General features: G+C 36.5%; 4 protein-coding genes and 1 pseudogene across 12 annotated transcripts in view; 3 read left to right on the forward strand and 2 right to left on the reverse strand.

Annotated features, from left to right (window-relative positions):
- Nucleotides 1-15,650, reverse strand: part of LOC139814786 (probable multidrug resistance-associated protein lethal(2)03659) — a 28,452-nt gene extending 12,802 nt beyond the window's left edge. The window contains exons 1-2 of one of the 4 annotated variants that reach the window (XM_071781272.1): nucleotides 9,760-9,903; nucleotides 8,902-9,637 (exon numbers count right to left, since the gene is read on the reverse strand). The gene's annotated coding sequence lies outside the window, so the exon portion shown is untranslated. Of the gene's footprint in view, nucleotides 1-6; nucleotides 215-8,901; nucleotides 9,638-9,759; nucleotides 9,904-14,283; nucleotides 14,384-15,142 lie in introns of those variants that run through there. The other 3 variants (XM_071781273.1, XM_071781276.1, XM_071781275.1) reach the window with 3 other exon arrangements.
- Nucleotides 225-5,022, forward strand: LOC139814794 (odorant receptor 4-like; annotated as a pseudogene).
- Nucleotides 5,368-8,436, forward strand: LOC139814792 (odorant receptor 4-like). 2 transcript variants are annotated; one of them, XM_071781289.1, is made up of 7 exons: nucleotides 5,368-5,479; nucleotides 5,603-6,056; nucleotides 6,350-6,656; nucleotides 6,927-7,026; nucleotides 7,717-7,827; nucleotides 7,947-8,126; nucleotides 8,268-8,436. In XM_071781289.1, exons 1-7 carry the CDS (start codon nucleotides 5,474-5,476, stop codon nucleotides 8,316-8,318), a joined length of 1,209 nt encoding a protein of 402 aa, XP_071637390.1. In that variant the 5' UTR covers nucleotides 5,368-5,473; the 3' UTR covers nucleotides 8,319-8,436. The 2 variants fall into 2 exon arrangements, with proteins under 2 accessions (XP_071637390.1, XP_071637391.1); XM_071781290.1 differs by having other exon boundaries at nucleotides 7,971-8,126.
- LOC139814793 (odorant receptor 4-like) lies at nucleotides 9,923-12,898 on the forward strand. Of its 3 annotated transcripts, none has more exons than XM_071781294.1 (8): nucleotides 9,923-10,031; nucleotides 10,623-10,705; nucleotides 10,797-11,067; nucleotides 11,293-11,581; nucleotides 11,688-11,787; nucleotides 11,909-12,019; nucleotides 12,409-12,564; nucleotides 12,712-12,898. In XM_071781294.1, exons 2-8 carry the CDS (start codon nucleotides 10,688-10,690, stop codon nucleotides 12,760-12,762), a joined length of 996 nt encoding a protein of 331 aa, XP_071637395.1. In that variant the 5' UTR covers nucleotides 9,923-10,031; nucleotides 10,623-10,687; the 3' UTR covers nucleotides 12,763-12,898. The 3 variants fall into 3 exon arrangements, with proteins under 3 accessions (XP_071637395.1, XP_071637393.1, XP_071637394.1); XM_071781293.1 differs by lacking the exon at nucleotides 9,923-10,031 and adding an exon at nucleotides 10,096-10,426; XM_071781292.1 differs by lacking the exon at nucleotides 9,923-10,031 and adding an exon at nucleotides 10,093-10,426 and having other exon boundaries at nucleotides 10,623-11,067.
- Nucleotides 15,651-15,914: 264 nt separating the features above from the next.
- LOC139814784 (protein expanded) overlaps nucleotides 15,915-20,249 on the reverse strand; it is a 33,129-nt gene continuing 28,794 nt past the window's right edge. For all 3 annotated transcript variants that reach the window (XM_071781271.1, XM_071781269.1, XM_071781270.1), the window contains exons 12-13: nucleotides 18,323-20,085; nucleotides 15,915-18,085 (exon numbers count right to left, since the gene is read on the reverse strand). In XM_071781271.1, the coding sequence (XP_071637372.1) occupies nucleotides 17,579-18,085; nucleotides 18,323-20,085 (2,270 nt within the window). In that variant the 3' untranslated portion in view covers nucleotides 15,915-17,578. The remainder of the gene's footprint in view (nucleotides 18,086-18,322; nucleotides 20,086-20,249) is intronic.

The following is a 20,249-nucleotide window of genomic DNA, read 5'->3' on the forward strand; positions in this document are numbered from 1 at the left end:
ACTTACGTTCGCTTCTCGATATTCATCGTGTACTTCGGCATGCATTTGCGGCGATGGTTTTCGGCAACCTGATCGATGTGTTCGGTAATCTTGAAATGATGGTGATGAATCTCATGGAAATGGGGGGTGGCATACGCGATCACGTTTGCGATGGTATATGCGTGATCGGGCGAACGCTTTGCTGAAGAATATAATCGTCACCGTCAGGAACGATCTGAAAGAACGCCAATTCGAAAATGCCGAAGAGAAGAAACTGTACTACGGGTACAACTATACACGTCGAAGGGATTTTTGCAAGTGTCGGTGACAAGTATAACGGGCTCGATAGTAGTTTTGTATCTGAGCCCGTTTTGATGTCTTTCGTTGCGAGTGACTCAGGTATCATTTAATGACAAATAAATCTGTTGCATCATAATAGGTATAACGCATAGAAATACATGTCGAAATTTAATATATATAGCACTGTTATTTTTTTAAATTTTTCATTTACGTATTATATGTATTGTATTTTCAGAGAGACTTAACGGCACGTATGTACATTTTACCATTCAGAATTCATTTATTTGTGAATATAGATAACACCCGTACGTACGCCTTGATGTACCTTTATTTCTGTTCCATTATACTTACGTGTCTATGTGTCACATGACGTCAATTTGCATACTGGTGATATTAGTGTTTCATATTTGTGCTGAATTGTCCATTTTGTCGTATCGCATTAAAAATATTCATATACGTACTCGAACGACGACGTGAGCGATAGAATTCGCACGTGTGTTCATGCGTGTACACTTACTGCAAGTCGTAATATAAATAATGGGTGCAAATAATAAAATAGTACTTATACCACGTTTTATTTGTGATATCGATATCGGATCAATATCACAAATAAAACGTGGTATAAATACTATTTTATTATTTGCACTCATTATTTATATTTGCAAGAAAAACAATAGAAAGAAGCTGATAGTTAATTAGCGACAGATATATATAAATTGAAGCAAAATATATATATATGTAAAATAGAATAGAATATATACAGCATTTCTTGATATTTTTTACCGTTTTAAACTATATACGTGTTCACTTGAAAGTATCAAGAAGTGTTTCTTTCTTAGCATGTATAAAAACACCATAAAAATACACGTATCTCTTATTTTGATTTATAATTTACACCTAAAACTCATCAAAATTGGAGAGAGAAGAAAGGGGCACACTTGCGTATGTTTTCTTGTTAACACTAAGAGTTAAATTGAAATTATCATAAAATAAAATCCGAATTCGCACAAATTAAAAAATCTAATCATATTCTACTATTCACTTGTTTCTTTAAAGTTCATAAAAAAGTCTCTCACAACATTGCGACTTACAATTATAAGATACACTTTTTACATTTTATTATATATTAACTTTTGGTTAGTTCAGTCTGTATTAAATTTGTTAATTATTATTCATTATCACCACACACCTGTCTAACAATAGAGTGCAACGTCTCCAAGACAAGACTTCGTCAGTCGTTTCAATCAGAATGTTCGGAGTGACGGGACTGCGCAGGATCACAGCGCGCAGACTACTATACTAATAATAGTACTACGTATTTGGTAATTATGAAAGAGCATTAAAAAGTTTAATGACCATCTGCATCATTTTTACTGCAAACGCTGCAGTTTTTCCACGATTTGCCAAACATAAAGAAATAGAAGATTTGTGGATTAAAAAAAAAAAGAACAAAAGAGCGATGTTGCCTTTCATTGTATCAGACGGTAAGATAATCGGTGCGTCAGGTAAAATAATGGTTAATAACAGTCTAGATTGGCTATTAAACGTACAGAATTTAAAATAGCAAAATGACAAGATAAGTACAAACAATGTGCTCAATCCAGATATTATTTGTTTCAACAATCGCACACGTGGATTAACGTAACTGCGACGTAAGTCCGGCTCGCAAGAAAACGAATCACAGTCGCGGACGATTGGTTGATGAAAAGCTACAATTCAATTTGCTATGAAAGTAAGAAGTTAATACTCTATCGTCTCCATCGCGAAAGATATCCTTGTAGCTAGAAAGAAAGCTTTTCTGGGTTTGATGTTAATCGCACATCGTAATTTATCTAACTGTATCAATATATACCTAAATTCTTTAAATGTACGATTTAAATGTTTACATTAACGACTTCTATACCGAACGTATGATTGCAGAACAAAGTCGACCATATCGAAGATTTATTAATTTATCTGAAACGGATCTTTTCCATCGGAGGGATATGGCCATTCGAACGGTCGTACGTCCGTTTTGCGATTTACGTCGCGTATCAAATTCATTATTTCGTTATGGCGTATACCGAGTTTTACAACGTTTTCGGTAATCTCGAGCTGATGGTGATGAGCCTCGTGGAAACGATAGTTTACACCTCGACGTTCGTGATAGTGTTGCTGATCCGTTGCAGCAGTTTATTGAAGATCGTAATCGACGAAGTGAAGAGGGATTTGGCAGAGCAAGAGTTTGAGAATCCCGAGGAAGAGATAATTTACTACGATTACAATCGCATATCCAAGATATTTACGTACGGTTCAATCGTCGGCATGGCCATCACGTTCTTGGTGCTTTATTTTAGACCGCTTGTGTACCTCTTGATCACTAATCAAGGTATGTGAAATTTGTCAAACTCTTTTGTACTCTCTCTCTCTCTCTCTCTCTCTGATAATTATATATATTACCTGTAATAGAGATATTTAAATCATATTGTCTCATTACTTTAATATAATTCATTAAACAATCCGCCATTGTAATTACAGAAGTAAGTTGCTCCGTATTCTTCCAAATACTTCGTAGAATTCGTTCTTTCTCACTAACGTTCCTCTAATTTTTGTTCCAGGGTCAAGTAACAATACGGAGTCGTTTATGTTACCCCATAGAATCCATACATTTCTCGATACTAGTAACACTCGTACATATGTGTTGGTGTATCTGTACGAATTTCCGATGCTTTATGTCTCCATCTGTCACATGGCAGCGATTTGCCTAGTGGTTGTCTTAGTGTTCCACATTTGCGGCGATTTGTCCATCTTGTCGTATCGTATCAGACATTTTGGGGAGAACTCGCAGACCATGCTGGTAGACAGAATTCGTAGTATCGTTCGAATGCACCTTTAAGATAATATGGTAAGAATAATATTGCACACAATTATGTGTAAAATGAAATATGCGTAATAGGTCTCTTTGCTTAATTTGTCTCTTTTATTCTTTTTCATGTAATATTATCGGAACATTATCGGAAGGATGGCGAAATCCATAGATAATGTTTTCAATTTGGTTCTTTTGGATGAACTCGTTGGCAATAGTGTTGTACTGGCCATCTCAATGTATTACGTCATAATGGTATGTCACATTATTGAAAATCGTTATTATTATGAAAGATTTAATTTAGCAATATCATCTAGGCGGTAAAATATATATTTTTATGTATATTTCTATATTTTAATATATTTATGGCATTCACTTGGCACATTAAACCTTTTAATTTTTCTCTACAAAGTTATATTAAAATTTTTATCTAAAAACGAGAAAGGCCATCGCTTCTCCTATTTCCTGCTTCTTCTTATCATTGGACAAAGATATTACTCAATCCTCCATTGTCCTTTTTTACAAATGCTGATTTCTTTCCTTCAATGACAACACGCATATACTACATTTTTTGTTAAGAGAAAATCAATTTTAAGTAAATTGATCAAAGAATATCATCGAAATTATGGATTGGATCATGCTATACTATATATATATATTTATATATACATATATGTATCTTTACAAATGATACTTTCCGTTTTTTAGAACTTGGAGATTTCAGAAATAGCGACCTCCGGTGCCTTTACATTTTTCGGCACTATTGCGCTAGTTATACTCTTCGGATATTGTTTAATTGGCGACCAACTAGTTCAACAGGTATTATTAAAAAACAACAGCAAACAATGATGTCAGGGAAACGAATCCTTTATGTCTGACATATTTTTATAACAAGAATTTATCGCATTTACAGATCGCAATTTTTATATATTGAATGTTTACCATTTAATTGTTTTGTATTTAGTGCATAAGCGTGCAGGAGGCATACTATCAGTGCAATTGGTACGAAATGCCACTCGGTTGCAGGAAGTGCTTGCTAATATGTATGATTCGGGGCCAAGTTATGCTTTATTTAACAGCCGGGAAATTTTATATATTTTCTTTAAACAGTTTTACGGACGTAAGTATGCTTATGTAATATTTTCATGAATAAAAATAATGAAAAATGTAATTTATCAGTTTGGCTTAATAAACTTGCGATTGTGTGAAACTAGTGATTACAATCGAGGAGCTATTTAAATTGTTCTAAATACACATGCCGTATTTTTAAACGTGCGAATTGGAGATAATTTGGAAATAAGCTGTTCCATTAAGCTTCCCCGAGAACTTTTTATCAAAAATTTCTGTTAATAAAATTTTATTAAAAATTATAATAAAAAAAATTATGTAAAAATAATATTGTATGTATATATTGATGCAGATTATCAAAACTTCCATGGCGTATTTGTCGATGCTGCGTACCATGTTATAATAATAAAGTAAACAAATTAGATATTAGTAAGAAATATGACTCACAATATTAAACAAATTTGTACCATAAAAAAATACACTTAGAATATTCACTAAGCTTACATTTTGCGTTGCAATGTATATATTGTAATTATCTTAATTTAGAGGTACTATATATAAATTGTCTCAAGAATTGTAATAGAAAGATAAAACAAATAAGATAAAAATTGTGTGCAAAATCTCTTATAAAATCGATTGGAAGAAAACATAGAAAAATTAATATATTTTTTTACCAAGTAAAAAATGATAAAAATTGAAAAATGTACAATATTTTATTATTTAAGCTCTTTTAATATATCACGCTACTATAATTTAAATCAATTTTATTTATATTTATAAGCAAGATTTCTTTGTTTGCGCTATGAAATCTTTTTGAGCGCGTGTCTTTGTGCACTAGAATACCTGTTAAAGATTTAGTTAAATAATCAAAAATGCACAGATTCTCTTCATCATGACGGGAAAATTATCGTTCCGAGGTTACGATCACACTGCACGATATATTTGCGATGGAAATTCGTGGAGCTACATTTTTTGCACGCGCAGTCTAGAACAAATTGATGGCAGCAATTTGTCTTGTGACCGTACAAATCTATCGAAGAACAAATCGTGAGGGGAAAAAGCGTTCGATTTTACTTTTCTTGGATCAAAGGCACAGGTGGCTTCGATAACACGCTTATATGCAATTCATGCTTAATTTTGGGCACACCTATTGCCCGGCGTATCGTCCGTTCCCATCAGATTCTATAGACAGCACTAAAACAGAGATTACTTGCGCTCCCGCATTTGTATATTTGCCGCAGTTTCATGCGAGCTTTCGAGGGAGGAACAGCATAAGGCACGATGCAGGTGAGTCGCGAATTCTCATCAATGTTACACTTTAGAAATTTTACAATACGCCACGAAGAATTATAAGGTATTACATTATTAACGATTAACAAATTAATTATGGAGAATTTCTGATTTTCTCAGGATCAAAAAGACTTGGATCGTGCGGCCGAGGTGTTGTCTTGGAACAAACGGCTAATGTCGATGCTGGGTCTCTGGCCCTTTAAACCTAACACTCTTATCTTCTCGATTAATTTCAGCTACTTCAGTTTCCTCATGATTCTGGAGTACCTCGATCTCCTTCTTTTCACCGGTGACCTCGAACACGTGATCATGAATTTGACAGAGAATATGGCGTTCTCGCAGATATTTGTGCGAATGAGCATGCTACGATTGTACAACGCTCAAATTGGCGAGGTCATAACGGAGGCCATGAAGGACTTTGATAGGACGAGCTACAAAACCGCCGAGGAGGTGAAAACAGTCATGACGTACAACACTAGATCAAAGGTCTTCGTCAAGCTGTTGATGACGTTTGTCGCCCTGACAGCTTCCTCGTATTATTTGACTCCAATTATTATTATCCTCGGAAGTGGCGGTGAGTTTACTGTTTCGTATAACTTAATCCTGGCGTATCTAGGAGAATTGTGTGAAATACGTGAAGAAATGGAGCCTCGTAGATATATTGGCTGTCTCGCATTTTTGTTATTACTTGGTTTTACAAAACGAGGTTTCACGTTTTATTAAAGAATAATTTTTTTATCCTCAATTTTTCAAAGTTTAGTATTTCTTTGAGTTGAGAAAAAATGTGCAAAACGTAGAAATTTTATGTAATACGATTTCCTTTTCAATACTATAATGTCAATGTCATGGTGTTGAACATTTTCTCAGGGCTCCCCGAAATACCGATCAGCGAGAACGTGACTCAAATAATTTATCTATTGCCTTATCGCTTTCATCTGTTCTACGCGGTGGAGAGCATGCGCACGTACACAATTACGTATGCTTTGCAAATGCCATTCGTCTTCGTCAGTGGTTTCGGACAAAGCGCCGCTGACTGTATCATGGTCACCCTTGTCTTTCACATTTGCGGTCAGATGTCGGTTCTCGCTTTACGGATTAACAATATAGACACCGAGGTCTGCGACTGCAAGGGTGAGGTGCGACATGTGGTGCGCATGCATATACGATTATTACGGTGAGCTCGATGCACGAGGGAGCAATAGTTGAGAATTGTTTGTATTGCTTGTTAAAAGCTTTCCTTTAGCTTCATATTCCGCTTAAAACTGAAAATCTTCAAGCTTTTTCACTTTTGCTTAAAATAAAGATTTCTGGACAAGTTCTTCGTTTTTCCAGCTCTTTGCTTAAAGTTGTTTTCCCTGACAATTGAAATTTTAAATAAAAATGTCTGTTATTAGCAACTTCCATTTAAATAAATCTCATTTATATAATTTGAATATTTTTTTAGGATGGGACAAATAATAGGAAAAGCATTCAGTGTGACATTGCTGGCTCATCTTGTAGGAGCTACTTCTCTCGTATGCATCCTCGGTTATCAAATTTTAACGGTGAGTCAATATTATAACGATGATTACACGGACATAATATTTCGTACATTTACGTATCTAAAGAGTACCTTAAATGCGCAATTTTAATTTTAATGCCGAACTCTTTGGCTACTTTAAAGTTATTTTTTTCATAAGACTTTTAGTCCCTTAAGCATTTTGGATTATGATATAAGAAAATTATATAAATTTTTGTCTTGATGTATATATGGAAATAAACTCGCATATCATAACTTTAATTACAATAATTCTATGCAAAAGTGATATTTTTGTAGCATCAAAAACACTATTCCTAACATGTTTTAAGATAATACCTTTAAAATATTCACATATGTACTTATAAATATTTATATTTTGCATTTAAAAGAAATCTAAAATAATTAAGGAACCGATTTAAAGTATTTGTTGTAAGGAGAATCAGCAATAGAATTGCATAAAATTTAAAATATAAGTTCTTTTATAGATAATATTACCATGTAAATTTTTTTGAATTTTATTATAAAAGTTTTTAAAAACTAACTCTGACGAAAAATTTACATCCTGACAGTATTTATAAAAAAACTTGTGCTTTAAATTTTATGTCACTCGTAATATTTCTGGTTCTTCTTATAATCTCCTTAAATGTTCCCTATTTTATATTAATTACAATCTATTATTATTATAAGTTTCTTATCATCAACTTTATGTGCGCAGAATTTTGCTAGAGGTGAGAGAGGAGTGCTTGTTACATTTTTGATATTCCAATTCTTAGTCCTGCTTATACTCTACGCTCATTGCACTGTCGGTGAAAACCTTTTGACAGAGGTAACATTTTATGGAAAAAAGATAAAAATAAAAAAAATGCAGCTGGAATTAATATATGTATATATACAGTGAAATTTACGTTTGTATATCTACGTGCAGTTCTGATCGTTTTTCCATAGTGTGTGCAAATATTTTTTTCACAGAGTGCTAAAGTGTGCCAAGCGTTTTATGATTGCCATTGGTACAATATGTCGAAGACTAATGCGCGAATGATAATACTATGCATGGCAAGATCGCAAAAACCGCTCTGCTTGACAGCTGGCAAATTTACCATCTTTTGCCTCAGCACTTTGACCGACGTAAGCTGATGATTTACATGTGCATTTACGAAATTTTTAAAAATAAAAAATACTTTGCCTAACTTTAAATATCTGTATTATCGTCGCTGTTAAATAAGAATACAAAAAAAAACATGGTTCAGAAATAAGTCATTTTAACAGGTTTTGAAAACATCCATGGGATATTTATCGGTGTTACGTTCTTTTTTGTAACGTCGTTAAAGAGCAATAATTTACGGAAGCGTGTGCAAAGATAATTTATAAATTAATAATACTCAAAATAGAGATAAATGTACAATTTATAATAAAGAGAGAGAAGATAGAGAGAGAAGAGCGTTATATTATCATTCAAAAACTATGATTATCTCTATATAACATATTATGTAAAAAATATATTTATCTTAAACAAATTTTATACATTTTATAAAAACAAACTCATTGTTTAAGATACCGTTTGCGTGTTATACAAGGAAAAGATTTGCACAAGTAATATACCTCAGTTGATTCGCATTCAATTTTAAAAGAGGTTGCTCGATTTAATATCATCTTATATAATCTCAATTTATCTCACGGCAAATTTTGCTACTATTATTACGACTACTATATACGTGTCTTACAAGCCTAAATGCCAGAGATTATCGCCCGAGGTGATTTGAAACTAGATTAACAGGTCGATCACGATTATCGAGTCATTAAAAATGAAGCAGAGAAAATTGATAATTAGAAAAATAATAACCAACATTTTTTCTCGTTTCACCGCAATATGAATATTTTGCTGCGACCGTGAGACCCTTACCTTAAATTTGGATAGCTGCAGACGCACTTGTCGACGAGGTGTCTGCTGACGTGCGAGTCCACGGCAGAGAGGGGATCGTCTAGTTCTAGTAGATAAATATCGGTATCTTTGTAGCGTGCGTATCTTCGTTCGGGACAAGTTGATTTTGGCACGTTGGCCAAATTTATCCCTCTCTCTGGTTCACGGTCGCAATGAAGAAACGAGTCTCTATCCCACCTGGCAATCCCACTCTGATTACTTCGTCGTAAGCCGTGATCAGACTACGAATTGGGATTGAGATTGGATTGAAATTTAATCAATCAGAATAAAGAAAAATAACTTCAAGTTTAGCGAACTTTGCTCTAATTGGTCAAATTCAATCCAATCTCAATCCCAATCCGTAGTCCGATCACGGCTTAAACGCGACTTACTCGTTACTTGCCCAAACATCAGAATGTTCTGCCTCGCGAAAGATTTCAAGAAGATCCACGATATGCTGATCGTAGTTAATTATCGTAGTTAATTTAAACCATAAATTTTGATGCTTCCTCATCAAGAATATTTCGCTTGCAACAGATCTTTTTCATTATGCGAATCCATTTGGCTGATGATAATAACGACGAAGCTTCCGGAAGAAAAACTTTACTACGAGTATAATCACACGCCGAAGATATTTTCGCAAGTGTCGGTGACCGGATTCGACGATACTTTTGTATCTAGAACCCATTAATACATTTTTTTCGTTTAAAATTTTTACCTGTAATGAGTAACACACAGAAATGTATATATTAGACGTCAGAATATGATATCTCTGTTAATTTCTTATTTCTCCCTTTTATTATATGTATTATATTTTTAGGGAAACTTAACGGCACGTACGTTTTATCATTTAGCGGGTAGCAGGTTTCGCTTACAATGCTGTACCGTTACTGTCGTCGGAGTTAACACAACGGATACATTTAATTATGCGCGGCACGCGAAAACGATTACGCTAATAATATTCCTAAGTATTTATAAGAAGTTTAATGACTATCCGTATTATGTTTATTATGCTCGCTGCAGTTTTTCTACACTGTACCAAATATAAAGAAATAGAAGACGCGGCACGGATATGGTGAAGAAGCGAAAAGGAGCGACCTTTCATTGAGACGGTAAGATAATTAGTGCGCGAAGAAAAATGATGTCTAATAACAACTTAGGCTGCGTTCGGGGAGCGTGCTATTAGCGCTATTTGCTTATTCTATCCTTGTTTTATACCTGATGAGCGATAAAGATAGAATGATGCAATAGCGCTAATAGCGCGCTCCCCGAACGTAGCCTTAATGGCATATCGACTATTAGACTATTATGTTACGTATCAAGTATAGAATGTAAAATAGCAAAATGACAAGGTAAGTATCGGACAAACGTATATAAGTCTAATCCAGATGTTATTTCGTTTCGACTGTCGCACGCATGGGCGATCGTATACAAGTCTGATTCGCAGAACGAATCACAATCGTGGACGATCGGTTGATGAAAAGCTGCAACTTTGTTTGCTATGAAAGTAAGAAGTTTACACTCCGATCGCGAAAGATATTCCGTAACGTTTTTGTCAGAGAAGATAGCTTCTCTTGCGTTTCAATCGCCGATTGTTTCGTAAATTATCTATCTGTGTATTGATATATTTTCTGTAGCAATTATGATTTAATAATGTTAGCAACCACTCTCAACGGACTTTTAATCAGAATGTAATATTGCAGAACGAAGTCGACCATATCGAAGATTTATTTGTTCATTTAGAACGGATCTTCTCCATCGGAGGGATATGGCCATTCGAACGATCGTACGTCCGCTTTGCGATTTACATCTTGCATTATGCGTTTTACCTCGTTATGGCGTATGTCAACTTTTACGACGTTTTCGGTAATCTGGAGCTGATGGTGATGAATCTCGTGGAAACGGTGGCTTACTCCATAACGTTCCCGCTAGTGTGCCTGATACGCTGCAGTGATTTGTTGAAGCTCGTAATCGACGTAATAAGGAAAGATATGGTGGAACACAAATTTGAGAATATCGAGGAGGAAAGGATTTACTACAATTACAATTTCATATCCAAGGTATTCTCGTACGGCTCGATTGTCGGTATGTTCATCACGGTCGTGTCGCTGTACTTCAGACCGCTCGTGTATATCTTGACCAATCAAGGTATGTGAAATTTATTAAACTCTCTTTTTGCTAATCATTATAAATATGTTGCGTATATAATAGAGAGATATTTAAATCATATTTTATATTCACCAAACAATCTACTATTGTAATTATAGAAGTAAGTTGCTCCGTATTCTTCAAATACTTTGTCAGCAATATAGTTTATAGAATATAGTTTGTATTCGTTCTTTGCCGCTAACGTTTCTCTCATTTTTCTCCCAGTGTCCGCGCGCAACAGTACGGAATCGTTTATGTTGCCCTACAGAGTCCATCCGTTTCTCGACACCAGCAATACTCACGCATACATATTGATGTATCTCTACCTGTTTCCGCTGATTTACATTTCCGTTTGTCACATGGCGGCGATTTGCCTGCTGGTTATCCTAGTGTTCCACATTTGCGGCGAACTGTCCATCTTGTCATATCGTATCAGACACGTTGGAGAATATTCGCAGGCCGCGGTAGCGGACAGAATTCGTAGCTTCGTACGGATGCATCTCAAGATAATATGGTAAAAGATATTGCAGTCACAAATGTGTAATAAGGCATAGGTCTCTTTGCTTAATTTGTCTGTTTATTCGATGTATAATGCTATCGGAACATAATGATGGTCAAAGGATGGCGAAATCTGTGGACGATACTTTCAATTTGATTCTTTTGGATGAACTCGTTGGCAATAGTATTGTATTGGCTATCTCACTGTATTACGTTATAATGGTATGTCACATATTATTGAATATTATTATGAAATATCTGATTTAGCAATGTTAAGGGTTAGTCCGTAGAAAATACACTGTTATAACGTTTCAACATATTTGTGGCCATCTGTATCTTTTAGAACTTGGAGGTGTCGGAAGTAGCGACCTTGTTCACTTTTACTTTTTTCGCCATTATTGCACTTGTTATGCTCTTCGGATACTGCTTGATCGGTGATCAACTAACTCAACAGGTATCGCTAAGAACAATAAGCAATGATATCGGACAGAGAAATAAATCTCTCTACACAATTTACAATAATGGTAAATCAAATATGTGCATTTCACAAAATTTAGTAGAGAAAGATACGGGGTGTTTTGACATACGTGTAACTCTCTCTTTACTTTTTATATATATACTTTAATAAAATGTTCAGCATTTTTCATGGTATCAAGAGGCTAATGCTTAGAAGTAATTTCTTCTTAAAACATCTTTTTATATTCTCATTCGACGAGAATTAATTTATACACTTTAAAATGTCGTATAGCGAGCTTTTGTACTTTCTCTGTCTGACGCTAGTAATAATTTCTAATAATATTAATTTTTATCGTAGTTTTTATACTGGATTTGTTTCATGTTTAGTGTATAAGCGTGCAGGATGCATACTACGAATGTAACTGGTATGAGATGCCGCACGGTTGCAAGAAGTGCTTGCTAATATGTATGATTCGGGGCCAAGTTATGCTTTATTTAACAGCCGGGAGATTTTATATGTTTTCCTTAAACAGTTTTACGGACGTGAGTGTGTTAAAATAATATTCTCACGCGTGAAAGTAAAAATTCGATATCAAATCGATGTTATAGTTATATCTACGATCGTAAAATGTTTAATTGACAATTTTCTTGCATTAAACTTTGTTTAATGTTATATTTACGTTGATGCAGGTTATCAAAACTTCCTTGGGGTATTTGTCGCTACTGCGCACTGTCTTATGAAGAATTGTGGAAATATTTATATACGGTTCACAATACTATAAATGAATCGGAATGTGAATAGAAAAATACACTTAGGATACCGCCGTTTTGTATTGCAACAAAATATCAACATCGCAAAATATATCAATCATCGTAATTTACAGTGTCCCGATAATTTGTCCCGAAAATCGTAGTAGAAAGATAAAACAGATATTATAAAAAAAAATTATATATCAGATAAATTTCTCATAAAATCGATTGAAAAAGAAACGTAATCGAGAGTGCATATATTTTTTCGGCCAGAGTTACATTGCCCAATATTTTGGAAAATTCATAAAGCTGTATTATTGCACGCGCGATCGTTCCTAGAACCAATTGACAGCAATTTATATTTGTAATCGTATGTACGTCGAACTAATTTAAGTTAAGAACCAATCATGAAGGATAATGCGATCGAAAGCACACGTGGCTCGAGTAACACACGCTTATATGCAACCGCGTAAATTTTACCTAGTCTATTCCCAGATTCTATAGACAGTTGTAAGCACTAAAACAGAGATTACTTGCGCTCCCGGTCTCTTATATTCGGTGCAGTTTCACGCGAGCTTTCGAGGAAAGAACAGCTTGAAGCGTAATGCACGTGAGTAGCAGATTGTCGTCGATGTGTTGCAATATGCCCATGATGAATTATAAGACATTACATTATTTAACGATTAATTCTACAAAAATTTTTAGGTTTCTTTCTCAAGATTGAAAACACTTAGATCGTGTGGCTGAAGTATTGTCTCGGAAAGTGCTAACGTCGAAGCTAAGTCCTTGGTCTTTTCAATCTAATCTTATTTTTAAACATGTGATTGTGAATTTGACAAAGAATAAGCCGTTCTCACAGATACTTGTGCGAATAATATGCTACGTTTATATAACGACCAAATTGGTGAGATATCGCCTAACGACGACTATGAAGGACTTTGATAGGACGATCGAGTTACAGAACCGGCGAGGAGACAAAGACATTCATGACCTATAAACGGCTATGGCCTGGTCAGAGATCTTCATCAAGCTGTTGATGGCGTTTGATTGGCCGCATGACATCTTTGTTGTATTATTTAACTCCGATATAATTATTCTCGGAAATGGTGAGTCATGTTCACGCTTTTACATAACTTATTTAATTCGTCTGCGTATCCAAAAGAATTGTGTGAAATACGTAAAGAGATAAAGTACTGTCAACGTAGACGTACTGACTGTCCTCCTGTATTTTTATTCTTACTTGGTTTCACGGAATAAGTTTTCATATTTTATTATTGGAAATTATTTTTTTATCTCAAATTTTTAAATTCTACATACTTCCTTGAACTGGAAACAAATGCAAAAAGTAGAAATTTGACCTAGCGTGGTTTTTTTACGATACTAATACTGAAATATTATAGTTGAACGTTTTTCTTTTCTGGAAAAAATAGTAGTCAACGAAAACGAGACTCAAGTAAACTGTCTATTGTCTTATCACTTTGCGTACGTGCATACGTATATAATTACACTTACAAATGTTACTCATCTTAGTAATCGGTTTCGAACAAAAGGCCGCTGATTATACTGCGATCACCCTTATCTTTCATACTTGCCAAATGTTGGTTCCCGCTTTGCGTATTAATAATAGATTGATACCGAACTCTCTAATAATTGCGACACGATGATGCGCATGCATATATGATTATCGCGGCGTCGAGCTCTAGCTCGCACGCGACAACAATTTTATTAAGATCCGAAGATTATTTATTGTCGAGAACTGTATTATTTGTAAAAAAAAAACTTCAATTTCATGCTCCAATTGGAACTGAAAATTTTGAAACTTTTCCAATTTTTTCTTAAGATAAATCTTGAATAAATCTGTTATTTTATCAGCTTTTACATAAAAATGGAGCCTTAGGAAATTAATATTAAGAAAATTGATTTTTTTTATTTCTAACAAACTACGAATAGGTACATTTATTGACTTTAAGGCGTCGTAAAGTTTATTTATATATGATATAAATTTTTTTCAGGAAATAGGGAAAGTAATGGAGAAAACATTTGGTTAGGTTAGGTTAGGTTGCATAATTGCAACATTTTTCAATATAATGCAACGTTATCTTAGAAGTTACTTCTCTCCGGCGTGTGCGTTCTCAGTTATCAAATTATAACGGTGAGTCAATATTGCAATAATAATCACACAAACATAACAACGTTTGACATTTTTACGTGCCTAAAGATTGCCTTAAATGCCCGACTTTAATTTTAATGGCTCTTCCACCGACCACTTTGCATTATTTTTTATTCAAATTTGCATTCAATATTAAAAGAGATTACTTAATTTAATATTATCTTATATATAATAAAATACATCATATATATGTGCACTTACCATGAAATTCACGAGCCTGCAGCGTGCTCAGAAAGTATTATGTTATTATTTCAAACGAATTGCGAATTTTGATCGAAGCGGTATATAGTTGAAGAATGCACGTGGAAAAAACGATTGATACACTAATCGAGCGCACTCGGGAATATAACGTACCGTATCGCTTCGCGGCGTTGTTTCACAAAGGGAAAAGGCGGTCGACTGTCCCACGGGCCACGACAAGTCGTAATTAAAGCCGCGCGAAGGTTGCACGTATTACAGTTTATACAAACTATTCAGTAAGTGTATGGGCGATTCGCATCGAGCATGTGATCATTACACCACGTTGCGTCACAAAGACAGCCGTTTCATTGGTCGTTCTCCTCAGCAATCTCTTTCCTTAATAACGCTTTCAACCGAAACAAGATTGTAAATTATTCCGAGAAAGATTGATGACGTCATCTCTGTTTTTCGGATAATAAAAGTGTGATATATATAAACTGCCTATTTGAAAAGAATAAAAAAGTTGCATCGTTGAAAAATATATTAATTGTATTTATATATACATTTTGATAAAATAAAAAATGCTTTCAAGAGATATTAAAAAAAAATTAAAATATAATATTTAAAAAATATTTTACACAGTCTTATATCGATTAAATCTGTCTTTTTCTAAAAAAATTATAATATAAAAAATTGTTCCAACGAAAAGATTTGCGTGCAAAAATTAAATTTCTCACGTTACGTTTCAAGATCTAATAAAGTAAATATATCCAATGAGTATAAAATACAACAATTCAATTTACGCTTTATTTATATTTCCACAAATTGTCTTTTATTACAAAAGATTTTATTTATTTATAACTGAGATGGCGCGTGGGATACATTATACACACGAGATTTTTTTGTCTACGTAATAAAATCACGCGGTATTATGTTACGCAATATTATGTACAGATGCGAAATTTGTAATATAATAATTAAACTCTAATGACAATTAGTGTAAGCTATTTTTACGACTAAATTGCTGTTCTCTTATTATAACGATTTTATTAAATTGCTGCACTCTCTTTTATTTATGATTATAGAGGTGTGCGATTCCTCGTAGGATCCAAAATAAAATTAATTTCATGTTAAATTTATAAAATTGCAACTAACACAAGAAACGAATGAGGTCACTATTTCGAGACACTCCCGAAATACTTCGAAAACATTTTTAATAAAAAAAAGCAAAATATTAAAAAAATGTTACGCGCATCCTGCATTGCACTTACAAGTATTACATATAAATTTAACGATTAATTTTTCAATAAATATGCTGGTAGCTTTGTAATATTGAACTGCGTCAATTGCAAAAGTACAAAAGGGATCAGCTACATTAACAGCACTATATGTGCACTGTAAGATGCTTTGATAATAGTGTGCTACGGAATTAGCACCGAAATATTAAATGGAGATGGACGGGAAATTGCTCGATAATAAATATTACTCCTGAAAATTCTAGAATAGCTACTATTCTTCTAATTACAATAATCACATAAATGTTTTCGTCCGAAATATATATGTATTCTGTGATTCTTTTTACGATATAGGGTGTAAACTAGGAAGTAGGGTAAACTATATCATTATTGGCCACCCACGCAATATTCACTTTCCTCATAGAATTGTCGGTAAGCGTCGCATCAAAAACAATATACAAGTACGTGTAATTGTACTCTAATCTTATCATAATTTAATTCTTATATAATCGAAATAAATAGAGGATTCTTGAGTAGCTTTGTAAATCAAACGTCAGTGATTAAAATAGTTAATTATATTTCAGCATGTATTTATCGCTGATGTTCTCGAGATGTGTTATACTATTTAAATTTTCTATAAACGTCAAACATATCGTAATTAGACGATACTACCGTCTGAAAGTACGAATTCCTAAATTCGAGTTCCTAATAATCCATTAAGACAAGCGAGCGGTGTAATGTATAAATAAAATTATCTAATTCTCTGAAGATTATCACATGATTACCATATATGCAATGGCCAATAACTCTATGATTTATCCTAACAACGAGCGGGACTAGCGCCGCCTTTATCGGGGCTTATGAATGGAATTTTCATCGCAATATATAATTGAGCAAGAGACAATAACGCTTTAGTGTCTAACATCAAAGAGTTCAAGTATATCAATCTAATAATATTGGAACAAACGATCATCTAAGTCGGAGACTTCTACATATTTGTGCGATAAAAGAGGAAAGGGAAGAAACAGCGAACGAACGAGATGGCACCCTGAATCAAAGAAGCACGGTCCGCGGGAACGATATTTAATTTGTCGTACAGTTCCTTACTACGTCAAATTAATTAAATCGACGTAACGCGCGTTAGTGATTATGGAATTATGGAATGTACTTTCGTCCTGAGCTATAAAAGTCTATGAATGAGAAAGGAATGACTACACAAGCGTTAGGAGTGAGATGCCCTTGTAAAGTCCTTCTTTATAGTCGAGACTCCTGCGGAGGAGGCGTTGATCTTGTAGGCATTGCTCTTTGCCTCTGAGGGATGCTTGTGAGTGCTCGTCGAGGATTTTCTAAGTGGTTTCTGAATTTGTGTTGTTGACAGTCCGCTCACCGGATACTTGTTCCTGCTGGACGTCGCGCCGTTGCTGCTCCGCGTGCCGCTCTTCGTCGACGCGGCGGTGGAAGTCGTTATCTCGCTGGGATGCTTCGGCAGGACAAAGGCCTTCGTCTGCTTCAGCAGATATTGATCGTTACATAGCGCGGAAATTAACGGTAAATCTAAATTACGACTTTTCTCGCGAAGCGTCCGGATGTCCAACATATCATCGCCCTTTCCTTCGGCATTCTCTTCCATGCCGTTGCTGAGTTTCTTTAGTTTGCTCGTAGTCGTGACGGCCAACGACGAAGTTGCCGCGGAAGAAGACGACGGTAGCGGCTGATTCTTTTCAAGATTCTAGAGCAAATAGCATACCCGTACCATTAAACACACATTAATATTCCAAGGTAAAAAGATTGATTTTTTTTTAAATTTAATGAGAAATTGAGAGAAATTAGAAGAATAATAACAGAATAATACAAACTATTTGTGCACATCTAACGAAAAACGTGTTCTCTCGTTCCGATTTTTATGAACCATGATTACGTTATAGTACAGATCAAATAAAAGATTTGGCATTTCTTTTTATATTACCTGTATTTCGTAGGGCGGTGGTGGTGGCGGTGGCGGTAGCCTGCGATGCTTGGACTGCGGTAGAGATTGCATCTTGCTCGCAATTAAGGTATCCAAGCATTTGAGAATGTTCTCATCGCTCCTAGTCCGCGAGAACGCATCCAACGTGTGAGGGTAAGGTGGCACGGGTGGCTCCCTTCTGAGACTGTGACTTCCCGTAGACGAGGAAGTTGCACCACTATATAGCGAGCTAGTGCTAGCAGCGTAGTGGCTGTTCAGATTGCCTTGAAGATAATTCCCGGAACTACCAACATCGCTGGAGCTCAGATTCTGGTTGGACGCGTATTTGGATTGCGAGGAAAAAGAGGAACCGGGAAGATAAGGTGTGCTACGATACATCACCGAGGACTTGTTGAAGGACGGATACGGTGGTGGCGGATATGCCGCCATAGCCGCCAGAAGAGAACCCTGCTTGGCGTCGATGTACTCTTGCTTCGACACCGCCGGATCTTTGAGCGGGAACATAACATAATCGACGTCGGAATAAAGTTGTTGCTTGTACTGTTCTATCTGCGATCGAGAAACCTGACTCGTGTAAACGGTCGCCAGACTTGACGCTGACTGTTGCGTTGTTGTAGGTGGTGGCGGTGGCGGCGGCGGCGGTGGTTGTCGCGGATGTACTATCGGCGGTGGTGGTAGAGGAGGCGGGGGCGGTGGTGTTGTCAAATATGGTAAGAGTACCGGACCGCCTCGGGAAGCGTGCACGTCTAGGTAATTGTTCGGGCCTACTACAAGAGCGGCAACCGGTGCGTGCACGGGGGTGGGTTTCATTTTATCGCCTGGATAAGTAGGAGGTTGAATTCTGGGAGGTGGTTTCGGCGCGACATTCCCGTCGTTGGTAGGTTTTGCGTGTCTCGAAACGGAGCCGATCGCCGTCGGCATGTCGGGATAAGGCGGCGGGGGTGGTGGAGGTTCTCGCGGCGTCACGGCGTCGTTTCGCGGCGGGGTGGGCGGCGGTATTTGAATCCTCTCTCGCGACGACGTGTACGGGGGCGGCGGCGGCGGTAGATCGGTTCGTCTGGGCGGCAAAGGGACGAAGTCACCGCAGGTCGTGTTGTACGGTGGTGGCGGTGGTGGTTCACGTTCCCGAGCCAATTCCGGTATGCTGGACCTTTTCGACACGTTGATCGTTGCGTAGTCGATGCTCTCTATCGGATACGGCGGCGGCGGCAATTGCCGATCACTGTCCGTCCTGGGTGGTGGCGGCGGAGGTGGCGGCGGCATCGTCACGTAATCGCAGTCCGAATCCATCGAGTTGCTGATAGTTTTACGCGGGGGATACCTGCCGACTATCAAGTCCGATAACTCGTCAGCCGACAATAATGGCCTCGCGCTGGACGGGTCGCTGCCATCCCCTCGGAAGCTGCTCGCGCTGAGTATGCTGTTGCTACGCGAGCGCGAATCCTCGAGTTGTCGATTCATGGAGACGTCGTCGTCACCCTTGCAGAGACTATATATTGGCTCCTGATCTTCCGCGCCGACGTCTTCCGTATAAACGTCACTGCTTTCGGACCGTAATCCACTGTGAATGGTGTAGAAGCCGGATGTGATTGACGCTTCGTCAGTGGTTGATTGAACGGAGCTCAGGGCGCAAACATCACTCGCCGCCGAGGACTCGTTGGTATCGCCCGTAGGCGAATACAGGTCATCGCCGATTCTTTCGTCTTGGATCTCGCTGCTTCTCAACGTGTACACGCCGCTGGTCTCGCTCGCAATATCAGTACCTGAGGAAGATCATTTGGAGATTTATGATTACACTACGTGACCACGCTTAATTTGAGAAAGCGAGTGAAAAACAAAATGGTACCAGCATTTGTATTCGGCACGTACCATTACAATAGTGGGAATCGAGGGTATGTAGTAGAATACAGAGGGGTAGTTCGACCTA

Source organism: Temnothorax longispinosus, chromosome 6 (genome assembly GCF_030848805.1).
Source record: "Temnothorax longispinosus isolate EJ_2023e chromosome 6, Tlon_JGU_v1, whole genome shotgun sequence".
In the NCBI taxonomy this organism is placed as follows: domain Eukaryota; kingdom Metazoa; phylum Arthropoda; class Insecta; order Hymenoptera; family Formicidae; genus Temnothorax; species Temnothorax longispinosus.